At 43.8% G+C, this 15903-nt stretch overlaps 1 protein-coding gene across 1 annotated transcript in view; it reads left to right on the forward strand.

The window, feature by feature from the left end:
* Positions 1–410: 410 nt before the first annotated feature.
* NMUR2 (neuromedin U receptor 2) overlaps positions 411–15903 on the forward strand; it is a 39817-nt gene continuing 24324 nt past the window's right edge. The window contains exon 1 of the mRNA XM_077326505.1: positions 411–1130. Within this exon, the coding sequence (XP_077182620.1) occupies positions 411–1130 (720 nt within the window). The remainder of the gene's footprint in view (positions 1131–15903) is intronic.

The raw sequence follows: 15903 nt of genomic DNA on the forward strand, positions 1-15903 counted from the left end.
AGGATTTCAGATTTCTTCTACCCTTCTTCTACCCTTTACCTCTTGTTCAGTAAAAGCTTCTATCAAGAAACCTGAAACAATTAACCAAGACTTGTTCATTCCACATATAATTTCATTTATGCAGCTAGCCAATGAGACTATGCAGAAGGAGGGGCCTGCTGTCAAAGGGATTCTGCACAGGGGAACAGTTAATACAGCAAAGGCAGATGTACACCGCAGATATCCATTCACTCTTTCCAACACATAGTTATTCTTTTCAATGCTTAGTGCTTTCAGGTCTGAAAGCACTCTCTCTCTCTCCCTTCCCTCCCCCCACCCTCTGTCACATTTCTACATTCAAAAAATAAGGAATCTGGAGCAAGCAAATCTTGGAGGGCAAAGCTAGAGCTGGAGTAGTTATTCTTTCTACAATGGATTGGACAACTAACCTCACTTGGTATGTTCATCGAAAAGAAGAAGCTGAACCCCTATGGAGATATTTAAATAGCACTGAGGACTACTTAGCCTTTTTATATGGACCCAAGCGCAGCCATCTCTTCCTGCCTATGATTTGGGTCTATGCTTTGATCTTTATAGTTGGAGTGTCTGGCAACCTCTTGGTGTGCTTGGTGATTCTTAAGCACAGGAATATGAAAAGTCCTACCAACTACTATCTCTTCAGCCTGGCCATTTCAGACTTACTGGTGCTGCTCATTGGGATGCCTTTGGAAGCCTATGAAATGTGGAGCAACTACCCCTTTTTGTTTGGACTGGTAGGGTGCTATTTTAAGACGGCTCTTTTTGAGACTGTTTGCTTTGCCTCCATTCTGAGTGTCACCACTGTCAGCATGGAAAGGTACGTGGCCATTCTTCACCCCTTCCAAGCTAAGATGAAAAGTACACGGCGACGTGCTTTGAGGATCATCCTCACCCTATGGATCCTGTCTGTCCTCTTCGCTCTTCCCAATGCCAGTATCCATGGCATCATGGTGCAATATTTCCCAAACCACACAGAGGTCCCTGGCTCAGATACCTGTGCTGTGGTCAAGCCCATGTGGATCTACAACTGCATCATCCAAGTGACCTCTGTCCTCTTTTATGTCCTGCCAATGAGTGTCATCAGTGTGCTCTATTGCCTCATGGGGTTGAAAGTAAGTTTTGACTGCATGCTGTCCTGTCTCTGGGTAACAGGTTTCAAATATCCATCTTATATTTTACCAATGCATTCCGCATGTTGCTTTTGATTAATCTTTTTCTGGCTTCTCATTTCTGACAAGGCACAATGGGGGGGGGGTGTCAAATTGCATGTGGAAGTAATGTTTCAAATTCTTTCCTCATAACAGTATCTTCCCAATAGTTACAGATACCCATTTTGCCTGCCTTATTTATTATACAATGTGCCACTTATTCTTTGTTTCTTACACTACCATCTTCTATTTTATCCCCCTTCCTTTTTAAATATTTTACAAGAAAGCCACAAATAGAATATTTGATATCATTGGAATAGAACTGCCTCATACAAGCAAGCCAGTTCTTCCCAGAACTCTATAATAAAACCACTTTCTCATACATGTGTTAAAAAGAAAGCAAAGACAGCATCTCAGAATTAAAGTACAACAGATGTTGGATGATACAGAAAGAGAAATCTGAACTCAAATGTTCAAACAAATGACTCCCCCTTTCAATAATGCATCCTTGATTGTGGTCTGGTTATTGCCACAAAATGATTCCCTCTTCCTCATATAGGGACAAAGTGTGGTTTCAATGGAACCCTGCAGGAATTGTTTAATAAAAACTCACTGCGAAGTTGACATGGTGTTTTATAGCTGCATCAGACACTTTCCAGAGAATTATTTCTTTAAAATTCAAAAGAAACACACTAAAATTCAAAAGAAACACAAAATAAACTTCACATCCACTTCACAAAAATAGGAGCTTTGCTGTTGATTTCAGAATACTGATTATTTTACCCATCATTTTAGCTTTAGATATATATTGAAGGATGACAGTCCTCTGTCATAATTCATTCACTGGATTTCATTCATAGGAGGCATTAGCAATATATAATTGACCTAAAAATTACCTTTGAAATTATTCAAGATAAGCTGTCATGTTGGTTCCATTTTTTAAAAGTGAGCAGTTTGGTATTTACCCCTTTTCTGAACAGAACTTCCATATTATTAGTAGTACTTTTTCTCAGACAACCACATTAATTCCATACAAAATATAGTTGTGATCTGTTCAGTGTCTTAGTTGCCTAGGTGACCTTTATGAGGCCAGAGAAGTGGGATAAAAAAATCTGTAAAACAAAAATGAATAATGTACAACTTTGTCCTGAAACAGAATATCATGCTTCAGCTGCATTCAAAAGGAATCACAGCAAGCAGAGCAGATATAGTCAATTAAATATATTGTTCATAGATTGTGGCCATTCTTTTCAACTTTATAGTGATTTTCAAAAAAATATATATCATGAAGATCTGTGTATAAAGAAGTAAAACATGACAAAAAAATTACAGTCTTCCTGAGGCAACTTGGGGTAATGAAATTATAGCAAAACTGTTTGTTTTGAGTCACAATTGTGTGTGTTTCTTCTTTATCAATCTGTCATCAGTAGAATTACAGAGAATGACAGCAGTTCATGAAAAATGAATTTGTTTAGCTTTTAAAAAAATGATAGCATTTCAAAACAAGGCTAAAAATAATGGCTAAAGGCTAGCAGTTTCTCTGCCCTGATACATTCCAAAGCCTCACACAGTGTTCTGAAATACATCCTGAAATTGGCTGACTGATAAATGCTCCTAAGCATCTGTTCCACCTAAAGAATCTCAGCAAGCTAAATATTGGTGCTGAATATTGTTGTTGTTGTTAGGTGTGAAGTCATGTCCGACCCATCGCAACCCCATGGACAATGATCCTCCAGGCCTTCCTGTCCTCTACCATTCCCCGGAGTCCATTTAAGTTTGCACCGTCTGCTTCAGTGACTCCATCCAGCCACCTCATTCTCTGTCGTCCCCTTCTTCTTTTGCCCTCGATCGCTCCCAGCATTAGGCTCTTCTCCAGGGAGTCCTTCCTTCTCACGAGGTGGCCAAAGTATCTGAGTTTCATCTTCAGGATCTGGCCTTCTAAGGAGCAGTCAGGGCTGATCTTCTCTAGGACTGACCGGTTTGTTCGCCTTGCAGTCCAAGGGACTCGCAAGAGTCTTCTCCAGCACCAGAGTTCAAAAGCCTCAATTCTTGGACGCTCGGCCTTCCTTATGGTCCAACTTTCACAGCCATACATTGCAACTGGGAATACCATAGCCTTGACTAAACACACTTTTGTTGGCAGGGTGATGTCTCTGCTTTTTAGGGTGCTATCTAGATCTGCCATAGCTTTCCTCCCCAGGAGCAAGCGTCTTTTAATTTCTTTGCTGCAGTCCCCATCTGCAGTGATCCTGGAGCCCAGGAAAATAAAATCTGTCACTATCTCAATTTCTTCCCTGGGTGCTGAATATGTGTAACTATTATTTATTACATCACTTTAGCTCACATATGTGGAGATGTATTGATTTAAATATAAAGTATATATGTACTTATGTGCATGTAGGCGTACACAGAACAAGATTTAGTCAATGTCTTTATGCACAGGGAAACACACACTGGGTTGGTGTCCCAATTATCCCTACCATTGACGCCATGCATGGGGCCATCTTGTGCCATGCCACTCAGACAGCAAAACAGTGGTATGATAATCCAGAGGAGGGATTACTGAAAAAATTGGAATTCACTGAATTAGATTCCTATGCTTCTTGATACTTTATCAGCATTAAAGAGCAAGTGGTATGCTGCCATTTGAATACATTTCACAAAGACACGGATAGAAATACCTTATTACATTTCCAATCCTTTTATCCATGGCACCTCAAAACCAATTTACCTTTTGGGCAATTTTTGCGCTCCAAAAGAAACAACTCAGATGCTACTAGATATCAAAGGGCATGTATCGCTTTAAGTAGTGATCTGACTGCCAGAGGCTACCCATTGTGGACTATTAATGCAGCAATAGACCACGTTGATAGAACAGACCATGAGGCTCTGTTACAATACAAACTCAGGCCGAAAAACAACAGGTTAACCTCATCTTTTGAGAACTCAGATTATTCTTGTGAACTGCAAAAAATTATACACAAACACTGGCATATGGTTGACCATATTGAGGGCCGCAAGGTAAAACCACTTATAGCGTGGCGTCGTGGCAGAAATATTCAGGATATTATCAGACCCATAGAACGCCCTATTAATACTTTACCAATAGGTAATCATTGTTGTGGTAAATGTATGGTGTGTAAATATATGTTGGAAACTAAGGAGTATCAACATTCCAATGGCTTTAAAGTACATCTTAAACAATTTATTAATTGTGAGTCCAGTAATACAGTATATATGATCACTAGAAATATAGCCCGCTGTAGAAGGCATACAGCGGGCTCTAGATACTTACAGTTGTCGGCTCAGAACCATAGAGTTCAAAAAGGGTACTAAGGATAGACACTTCCGGCTGAAGGGCACGGGGAGGCTAGAGTGGCACGTTCCTTTGGGACGCTTCCGCGGCAACGCGCGACAGAGGCCTGCCGCCATAGAGGTGGGGAGCCTAGAGCGGCATCTTCTGTTTTCGAGTGGAGGCGCCAGGGTTCGAACGGGAGTTTATGATTCGTGCTGCTGTAGCCGCTCCGCATCGGCTCCGGCAGCGGGGGAGGCAGGGAGGGCTCGGCAGCCGCCCTACGCGCGACTGGCGGGGTCTTTGTTTGGCAGCGGCCTGACGTGGCGAGAGGCGCACCGCATCAGGCCGCCGGGCAGGGAGCCCTCGGCAGCCGCGCAGAGCGCGGCTGCCAGGGGATCTCTCGGGTAGCCGGCTGATGCGGCGAGAGGCGCGAAGCGCCTCTCACCACGTCAAGCCGGGAGCAACTGCGAGCCGCGCTGCGCGCGGCTCACAGTTGCTGGGGCTGGGAATCGGAGGGACCAATCGGCAGCCGCTTCGCACCTGCTGATTGGTCCCTCCGATTGTCTGTCCTGAGAAAGGGTCCAATGCGGACCCTTCCTCATCACGGACAAATCCCACCTCAACAGGGCTTAACCATTTATTTAGTCCGTGGCACCCGTGGTTAAAACAGTTAAAACAGAAAGTTAAAACAGAAAGCGGGTCACTTAACCTAGGATCCCATTTTGGTTGACTCTTTATGTTTGATCATATGTTTGACCATTTAGACTTTATGTTATAACCTTTTCACCCATAAACATAGAGAAGACCACTACATCATTGTGCCTCGTGATTTCCTTTTTTCTTCTGAGGCCATTTGAATACATGTCAAGCTGGAATGCTGTTATAGAATCACAGAACCATAGAGTTGGAAGGGGCCACACAGGCCATCTAGTCCAACCCCCTGCTCTACGCAGAATCAGCCCTAAGCATCCTAAAGCATCCAAGAAAAGTGTGTATCCAACCTTTGCTTGAAGACTGCCAGTGAGGGGGAGCTCACCACCTCCTTAGGCAGCCTATTCCACTGCTGAACTACTCTGACTGTGAAAATTTTTTCCTGATATCTAGCCTATATCGTTGTACTTGTAGTTTAAACCCATTACTGCGTGTCCTTTCCTCTGCAGCCAATGGGAACAGCATCCTGCCCTCCTCCAAATGACAACCTTTCAAATACTTAAAGAGGGCTATCATGTCCCCTCTCAACCTCCTTTTCTCCAGGCCGAACATTCCCAAGTCCCTCAACCTATCTTCATAGGGCTTGGTCCCTTGGCCCCAGATCATCCTCGTTGCTCTCCTCTGTACCCTTTCAATTTTAACTACATCCTTCTTGAAGTGAGGCCTCCAGAACTGCACACAGTACTCCAGGTGTGGTCTGACCAGTGCTGTATACAATGGGACTATGCCATCTTGTGATTTTGATGTGATGCCCCTGTTGATACAGCCCAAAATGGCATTTGCCTTTTTTACCGCTGCATCACACTGCCTGCTCATGTTTAGCTTACAATCCAAAAGTACCCCAAGGTTTCGTTCACACACAGTGTTACCTAGAAGCGTATGCCCTATCCAGTAGGCATGCTTTTCATCTTTCTGACTCAGATGCAGAACTTGACACTTATCTTTATTTAGTTGCATCTTGTTCTCATTTGCCCATTTTTCCATTGTGTTCAGATCTCGTTGAACTCTATCGTTGTCTATGTCTTCTGGAGTATTTGCCAGTCCTCCCAATTTGGTGTCATCTGCAAACTCGATGAATAGTCCCTCCAACCCCCTCATCTAAATCATTAATAGATATGTTAAAAAGTACCAGACCGAGCATCGAGCCCTGAGGTACCCTGCTACTCAAGTCCCTCCAGTGTGATGAAACACCATTGACAACAACTCTTTGAGTGTGGTTCTCTAACCAATTCCCTATCCACCTAACTATCTGAAAATCCAGATTGCAGTCCTTCAATTTATCCATCAGAACATCATGGGGAACCTTATCAAAAGCTTTACTAAAATCCAAGTAAACGACATCAACCGAATTTCCAGGATCCACCAAACCTGTCACTTGGTCAAAAAAGGAAACCAGGTTGGTCTGACAGGACCTGCTGGAGACAAATCCATGCTGACTTCCTTGGGTCACCAAATTGTCCTCCAGATGTTTGCAGATCGCTCCCTTTAATATCTGCTCCATTATCTTCCCCACAACAGAGGTCAGACTCACTGGTCTGTAGTTTCCCGAGTCATCCTTCCTCCCTTTTTTGAAGATCGGAATAACTTTTGCTCTCTTCCAGTCCCCTGGGACATCTCCAGTCCTTAACGTGGTCCCAAAGATGATGGACAAGGGTTGTGCAAGTTCTCTGGAAAGCTCTTTGAGCACTCTCAGGTGCATTTCATCTGGCCCAGGTGATTTGAACTCATCCAGTGCAGCTAAATGCCTCTCGACAACCTCTTTGTCCATGTCAACCTGCCACCCAGACACTATCTCTTGGCTCCTGCCATCTCTAGATGTGCCTAAACCCCTTGATCTGTAAGAAAAAACAGATGTAAAATAGGCACTGAGCCTTTCTGGTTTCTCTACATCCTCCGTTAGAGTTCGTCCATCCGAACCCAACAGTGGGCCTATTGCCTCCTTTACTTTACGTTTGCTCCTCACATAACTGAAAAATCTTTTCTTGTTACAGTGGTCTTCCCTGGCCAATCTTAGCTCACTCTCAGCTTTGGCCTTTCTGATGATTGATCTACAGTGCCTAGTAACCTGTAGGTACTCTTCTTTAGAGCTCTGTCCTTCCCTCCATTTCCTGAACATTTCCCTTTTCTTTCTTAGTTCCTCTTGAAGTTCTCTGTTCATCCAAATAGGCTCCTTTGAGCTCCTGCAGTGTTTTCGTCTTTCTGGGATAGTCATTGATTGAGCATGCAATAGCTCTTGTTTGAGTAGCACCCACCCTTCACATGCTCCCTTCCCTTCCAGCATTCTCGTCCATGGTATGTCACTCATCATGTCTCTGAGTTTATTAAACTTTGCCCTACGAAAACCCAACATCCGCGTCTGGCTACAAGCTTCCTTGGCTCCCCATCTCAAAAGGAATTCTATGAGGACATGGTCACTTCCCCCTAGGGTCCCCACCTCCTTCACCTCATCCACCAACTCTTGCCTTTTGGTCAATATTAAGTCCAGTATTGCTGAACCTCTTGTGGGTTCATCTACCATTTGATAAATGAAATTGTCAGCCAGGCAGGCCAGAAAGTTGCATGACTGAGGACACTTTGCAGAGTTTGTTTCCCAGCACACATCTGGGAAATTGAAGTCACCCATGATGACAAGGTCCTGCCGCTTGGATATTTTCTCAAGCTGCTCACAAAGTGCAGCATCCACATCCTCTCATTGGTCAGGTGGTCAGTAGGAGACACCAACCACCACACTGTTTGTTTTCCCCTCGCTTATTTTCACCCAGATGCTTTCCACTGTAGATATACTCTCCTTCACTAGAATTTCCTGACAAGTAAGCCCTTTCCTTACATACAGTGCCACTCCTCCACCTTTTCGATCTATTCTGCTTTTTCTGAACAGTTCATACCCATCCACTATTACATTCCAGTCATGAGAATCATTCCACCAAGTTTCTGTGATGCCTACTAGATCATACCTTTCCATCAGCATGAGAAGTTCCAGCTCTTCCTTCTTATTGCCCATGTTTCAGGCGTTAGTATAAAGGCATCTGAATCCTTTTACTTTTGGTTCCCTATGAGCTGGCCTTCCTGGTTGGGCTGCCCCCGATCGGTCTCCTTCCTTACACTCCCTATGTTGATCATCTCCTTCCCCTTGTGGCTTCAGTTTAAAGTTTATGTTTAGGCATAAGTCCTCATAATAGTTGTGACTGGGAGTTTAGGCTGCCTAATACTGGGCAGGATCTGAAGTAAAAGTACTTCCTGCATCTGTGACTGATATACTTACATAAAAGATGTCAGGGACCAAAACTAGGACCATCTGTATATGCAACATATATATGGGACTATGAGCAGTTTTTCAAACCTTTTACCATAATCATGTGTAAGAATTGCACTTACTATTAATCCAAATTAATCTGTGATGTGTGTTTAAAATTCAGAAGGAAACAATCTACAGGAAGAGTAGGTAAATCGAGTCATGAATTTAAATTTTTTTTTATTATAATTAATAAATAACAGACAATCAACAGAGACGCCCCACCAAAAACAAAATTCACCGTAGCACAACTCTGTAGCTTCATAAACCTTTTGAATCCTGTAGACCAGTGGTCCCCAACCTTTTTATCACTGGGAACCGGTCAACACTTGACAATTTTACTGAGGCCCGGGGGGGGGGAGTCTTTTGCCTAGGGACATCATCGCTTCTGCCTGAGCCCCTGCTCTACTTGCTTTCCCGCCGGCGCCCCTGACCTCTCACTGCCCGCTGGGGGGTGCTGCCGGCAGCAGCTGCGCAGTGCCACAACGAGGGGGAGCCCCAGCCATGGTGGCCGCTGGAGAGCACCAAAGGGGAGCCCATGGCAGAGTGGCAAGGCAGCCCCAGAGGCAGCAGCTTGGGAGGAGGACGAGGAGGAGCCTCGTACCAACTGATCAGTACCAACTGATCTACGGACTGGTACCGGTCCCTGGAACGGGGGTTGGGGACCACTGCTGTAGACAATGTCCATTTCATCTATTATATTTCAACTGTTTATCATAATTCCAAGTCACACATTACAACACTAAGTCTGAAAATTTCCTTAAGTAATTTGCCAAATCAAGCCAAATTATATTGAAATCCTCAATCTTTTTCTCCCCTTGAATTACTTTAATGTTATTTGTTAACTTTTCCAACATCATAAACTCCCTAATTCTTTTCGCCAATTATCTAATGAGATAATTAGCTTTAAGAAAAATACAGTGGGCCCTAGGCAAGGGAGCCCCCAGCAGTCGCGCGCAGCGCGGCTGGCAGGGTCTCCCTTGGGCGGCGGCCTGATGCTGCGAGAGGCACTTTGCGCCTCTCGGCATGTCAGGCCGCCAGACAGGGAGCCCCCGCCAGCCGCGCTGCGTGCGACTGCCGGGGGCTCCCTTGTCGGCAGGGCAGGAATCGGCCGGGCCAAGCACCTGCCGATTGGCCTGGCTGATGGTCTGTCTGGAGGAAGGGGCCAATCGGCACCTTCATCCCGCCCTAACTCCTCTCCTTACGGCTTTATTTTTTCCGTGGCGCCCGCGGCGCCACGGGCTGTGTTAAGATCAGTAGCAATTAACAAACTGGTAGCTACAATCAGAAAGTTCACCAATATTTTCTTCTTATATTGAGCATTTTCATTGAGAAATATATTGAGAACCAACTGGACTGACGGTTCCAATTTCACTTTTATAATATTACCAATTTCCCAAAAAAATTTCTCCCAGAATTTCATTATTGCTGGGCATTCCCACCACATATGAATAAATGTTCCCACCTTTCCACAGCCTCTCCAGCATTTTTTATCCCCAGATTTCTTCATTCGATAGACCCTAATTGGGGTATAACACCGTTTTTGTATTACCGTTATTGCATGTTCTTTTACTTTCCTTGATATTGACTTAAATGGGACTTTCCTAAATATTCCACTCCATCCCATTAATAGTGATAGTTAGGTCTAATTCCCACATTTTTTTGTTTGTGATGCGGATTGTTCCTGATCTAATAATATTTTATATAATTTCGATATTAGTTTCCCTTCTATTTTATCTATGTAGTCGATTAATTTTTCAAAATCCGTTAATGGTCTATCCAATTGGATTTGAATTTCTTTCCTTTGCGGAAAGGATGAAATTTGAAGTCTCAACATCCAGTTACATCCCTCTGGAAAATGTTTTTCATGTTTTAATATCTCACTAACCTCTGATAAATTTGTATGAATATTTTTAAGAAGAAGGACTTTACCAAGGTCTCCTATAATGTCTAATCCATAACTTTTAAATGCTAAAAATTTTGGGTGGCAAATAATAGGTGTTAATGGGGAGATTGCAGGGTATAGGTTCTTTTTTCCATTTTTTCCATAATCAGGCTGTGAAGAGTAAGCAAAGAGTTTATGTTTAAATTTTTACCAGCAATCTTGCCAAATAAAACTTGGAAACCTCCTATTTTCGCCAAAATATAATTATCCAAGTTTGAGCTGTTAATTTCCCTTGAGAGAGATAGGAAAGGAATAATATGTCTTAATTGATACGCATCATAATATAAAGAAATATTTGGGATTCCCCAACCTCCTTCTTTTACTGGATGGTATCTCAATAATTTTGCTGTTCTCTGTTTCCTGGATCTAAAAATAAATTGGTCCATTTGTATTTGCCATTTCTTTAAGATCTTATCAGAAAGATGCCATGGTAATACATAAAATAAATATGATAATTTTGGGGTAATAAACATTTTAACCCATGCAATTCAAGTGAATGTATCAATATTCTGTTTTTCCCATTTCTTCAAGTCTAATTTTTTTTGTCTCCACAATGGTTTATTGATACATCTTATTCAAAATTTTAGTAATTGTTAAACCAAGATATCTGAAACTTTTATGAACTAATGGGATATTTAATTTCTGAGAAGCCTCTAGCTGTATTTTAGGAATAATATTACTACATAACAGACTAGATTTTGAAAAGTTTATCTTTAGCCCTGAAATTTGACAAAAATTTTGAAATTCTTCCTTAATAGGTTTTATAGATGATTTTAAATCTGCTATTAATAGCAGCATACATTGTTAACAACCTTTCCACCCCACTGCAATTAAAGCCTCTAATTTCCTGATTACTTCTTAATTTATTTGCTAGAGGCTTTAAAGCCAGAATAAAAAGTAATGGGTAAAGAGGGTATCCTTGTTTATCTAGCCATGTTAGAAAAATATTGTGCAAAATGAGTCCATGGTGCAGTTTTAAAATGTTGTTTCACCTTGAAAGGCTGCCAAATGTTCACATTGAAAATCTACCTTCTATTTGTCCTTTTGCCAAGATATTCTGCAAGCATAACAACAACAAAAATAAATATTCCTGGGGTCATGTTTTTACTAGACTGGTGAACAGCCATTGTGTATTCATAAAGTTATCAGGAAGCAAAGCATTCAATCAAAGTATTATTGAAGTAAAAGCCAGGCATGAATGCACACACATTTGTACACTGATTTATTTTTACAATGCTTTTAACTTCACAATATAGATTAAAACCAATATAAAAGCCAACCACATAAAAATACCTTTGGCATCTAACAAACAATCACAGATCCCTTAGGAGTAATCCTTCTCTACAATGTATCTCCCCCAAATAAAAATGGTAACAACTTACACAACCAAACAAGTAAGAGACAAACATAGCTGCTGAAGCAGACCCATATTTCTGGGAAAGGGGATTGTGGAAAAGAAAGTCAAGTGAGTAATTTATTTTTGTCTTTTGTTTTGGGGGTAGGATATTTTTATTGCCCACCTGTAGCATAAACTTAGTGCAGTTTCACAATACAATATATAACAAATAAGCCCTTTCTAAATTCAGGCAATGTGTGTCAAAACATTTAATTTTGTGAAAAGACATTCCTCACTTCTTTATCTTGGAGTACCCTGTATAACGGTCTTCAAGGTGGTCCTCAAGATGGTAAACAATCAAACACATACAGATAAAATTGGTAAAACATTTAAAACAGAAAAACACACAAGAATAGAGACAGTGAGGAGGCCAATGAGAGTTAATGAACAATTATACATGGCAGTGACTGCACCGAGCTGCTACCAGTTGCTAGGGGTGGGGTAGCATGCCCCTCCGCATCCAGAGAATGCACGGGCAAAGGATTCCTCCAGCTCACACAGATTGCCCCAATGCTGTGTGTACACACACACAACACCGGGGCTGGGAGGGGGAGGGCCCACTGCACCATGAGGAAGCATGGGAGGAATGGGGGCATGCCCCCCACAATGGCGGCAGAGCAGCATGCTGCTGTCTCACCATCTTGGGGGTGGGAGAATGCCCTGGTCAGCTATGAAGCTCCATGAAGGTGACAGGAGCATTTGGTGTCCCTGCAGGGACACCATCAGTTGAGGGAGGAGCTGGGTCCAAAGGCCCGGTGCTTCCATTATGCAGATGGCTGGCCAAGCAGGGCCTTGGATGGTGACTGCAGCTTCACAGGGAATGCAGAAGTATCTGCCTTCCCTTACCACGGGCTATCCAGTGATCTGATCTGGGCCAGGCTGGGATAGCATTGCATCATGCACAATTAGGAATTCACTCTGCTGCCCTGCCATCACCACCCCAGACTACCCGTCCCATGCATAATCATTCAATGAGAGTTATAACAAAAAAGGCTCTATGACCAATCATGCAGAGCTGCAGAGCTGACCGGGATGTTCTCCCTTCCCCATGATGATGCTGCTCTGCCGCCATTGTTCAAGTAGGACATGCCCTCCACTCCTCCCCTGCTGTCATGTGGTACAGCAGACCCTTCCAGCGCAAGCATTGGGCGTGTGTATGCACAATGCTGGGGTAATCTACATATGCCTGGGGAGTCCTTCCCCCATGCGTTCTCTGGATGTGGTGGGGCATGCTATCCCACTTCTAGTAACTGGCAGCAGCCTGGCACGACCACTGCCATGCATAATCGGTCTATGCATGCCTCAAAGGGGCTGGAACTTGCTCACCATGCTACTAATACAGTTCATATATTCAGGCTAGAAGTGAAGGGTATGCAGTTTTCTGACCATATTCTGTAGCAATTGTAGCTTCTGAAAACTCTTCAGGGGTAGCCCCACACACAGCACATTGCATTAGTCCAATATAGATAGTAATAGGGTACACATCACAGTGGCAATATCTTTCATATCCAGGAGCACTACAGCTGGATCACAAAATGAAGATGGGAAAGGTTGCCCAGGCTACCACTGTCACCTACTTGCCTACCAGGTGGGCCAGGGCCAGCAGTACCGCCAACCTACAAACTTATTCCTTTAGGAAGCATGTAACTCAAATAGGGTTGCCAGCTCTGGATTGGGAAATTCCTGGAGACTTTCCCAATCCAGAGCTGGAACCAGGAATGGGCAGGATTTGGGGTGAGGAGAAACCTCAATGGAGTAAAATACTATGGAGTCCACCCTCCAAAGCAGCCATTTTCTCCAATGGTATTATTCTATGTTGCCTGGAGATGTGGGCAGAGGTCTCCAGCCCTCACCTGGAGGTTGGCAACCATGGGTGGGTATGTTTCTTTACTGCCCTCTTAAAATAATTACCCCTTCAATTAAAAAAATTCTGGCTATATGCCTGGCAAACACTGAGACTGCATTTCCAATTCAAAGATGAATTGCAAAATTCATTGACTTGCAGGAGGGCATTATGTGCTGGAATAAGACGCAGCACCAATCCTGGGATAAACAAGGCCACAGCTTTATTACCTCCCCACGGGAGGGTTGGCACAGCATGGGAGAGGGAGCCTGAACTAGCAGTCAGTAGACTGCACCAACAACCCACGGAGTCCAGAAGAGCCCTTGAGACCCGCACCGTTCCCAGCCGGGAGAGCAGATTCCCTTGCCTAATGAAGTCCGCCACTAAGGGAAGTTCCCTGGCGAAGAGGGCAAGACCCGCGCACGTAGCATCTTAAATAGCTGCCACAGGTCCCACCCTGCCCTTGATGCTGTGCATGCTGCATTCTGGCTGCATGCACACTAGAGGGCCTCTGGGTGGTTGCCTCTTCCTCTCAGCAAGCCCTCCGTTGCGTAAGTGTTCGGCCGCGGTAAGTCTCTGCTGGGTTTTAACTGCTTTAGGTAGTGGCAGCCTGAGCACTGCAGTACCCAAGGCTTATTATCCTGGGAGACTTCAATACCTATGCAGAGACACTAGTCACTAGTTCAGGCCCAGACCTAGTTTTGTCCATAGCAACATTGGGGCTTTTGCATTTCATTACCAGTCCCATATATCAGGCAGGCCACTTAATCTTTGGTGCAGGACTAGAGGTGGAACTGATACCCTATAATTTGGTGCCATGGACAAACCACTATAAAGACTCAGCTCAATCTCCCACTTCCTCCTCGAGTGGGCAGCAGACATCTTTGTCTGTCCAAAGAGACTTATGGATCCCAATGGTTTCCTGAATATTATTTGGGACGTGAAGCCTCCAACAGTACACTAAATAAGATGGTCAATGACTGGCAAAACCAGATGTTGACAACCATCAATGTGATTACTCCCCAACACCATTTTTTCCTCTGACCTAAGTGAGCTCCCATGTATACAGGGGAGCTGTGCTGAAGAAAACAGGAGGCAATACATCTAGAGCAATTTTGGAGGCAAACTCTTGATGAAGCAACAAGAACATCTAATAGGACATTTTTGAAGGCTTATGTGATATCGGTGAAGGTGACAAAGAAGGAGTTCAATGCCACCAGCATCATATCTGCAAGCTCACACCTACCTCAATTGTTTAGAGTAATTCTGTCAATTATCACCCTAGAGAAATGACACCCAAATGCAAGCTATTTCATGGACAAGATCTCATGGCTCTGCCATAACCTTCGATCATTGATTAGAGGGCCCTTGGATGCCTTCAGAGAAATTTTGATCACTTCAGACCACTTACCCAGACTGAAGTGGACAAGCTGCTAACTTCAATGAGGCCTGTCCTCTAGACCCTTGTGCCTTGTGGCTCCTTAAATTGAGCAAGGAGAGAGTGGGGGGACTGCTTTGAAAGATAATAAACTTGTTCTTTACTACAGGGACCTTCCTGGACAGTCTGAAAGAGGTGGTAGTGTGCTCTCTATTGAAGAAACCATCACTGGACTCACGCAACTCAGCCAGCTACTTCCCTGTGTTGCAGGGAAAGCAGTTGAGTGTTCCTCAGGAAAGTGATTGAGTGAGCAGCCATGGACCAGCTGCTAGCACACCTGGGGGAAGCATTGGTCCCTGACCCATCTCAATCTGGCTTCCATCCTGGCCATGGGGTGGAGAAAGTACTGGTTGTCGTGAGGAATGATCTCTGGAGACAGCTGGACCAAGGCAGTTCAGTGCTTGTTATTTGATCTTACAGTAGCGTTTGACATGGTAGACCATGAGTACTCGCTTGCTGCCTCATTGACGTTGGATTATTGTATCTTGCTGTACATGGGCCTACCATTGGCTCTAATCCAGAAATTACTACTGGGCCAAAATGCTGCTGCATGAGTCTTCATGAGGACACCATGGAGAACACACATAAGACCAGTGCTGCAGCAGCTGCGTTGGCTTCCAGTTAAGTATCAGGTTTGGTTCAAGGTCTTAGTGTGCTTACTTTTAAGCCACATGAGATCTGGGACCTGTGTATCTAAGGGACTGCCTATCTAAATATGTCCCACAGAGAACACTCTGGTAGGCTTCAGCAACCAATTAATAGTCCCCTGCCCCAAAGAAGCGTGACTGGCTTCAACCAGGGCCTTTTTTGGTCCTAG

The sequence above is a fragment of the Paroedura picta genome, chromosome 3 (assembly GCF_049243985.1).
Source record: "Paroedura picta isolate Pp20150507F chromosome 3, Ppicta_v3.0, whole genome shotgun sequence".
Taxonomy (NCBI): domain Eukaryota; kingdom Metazoa; phylum Chordata; class Lepidosauria; order Squamata; family Gekkonidae; genus Paroedura; species Paroedura picta.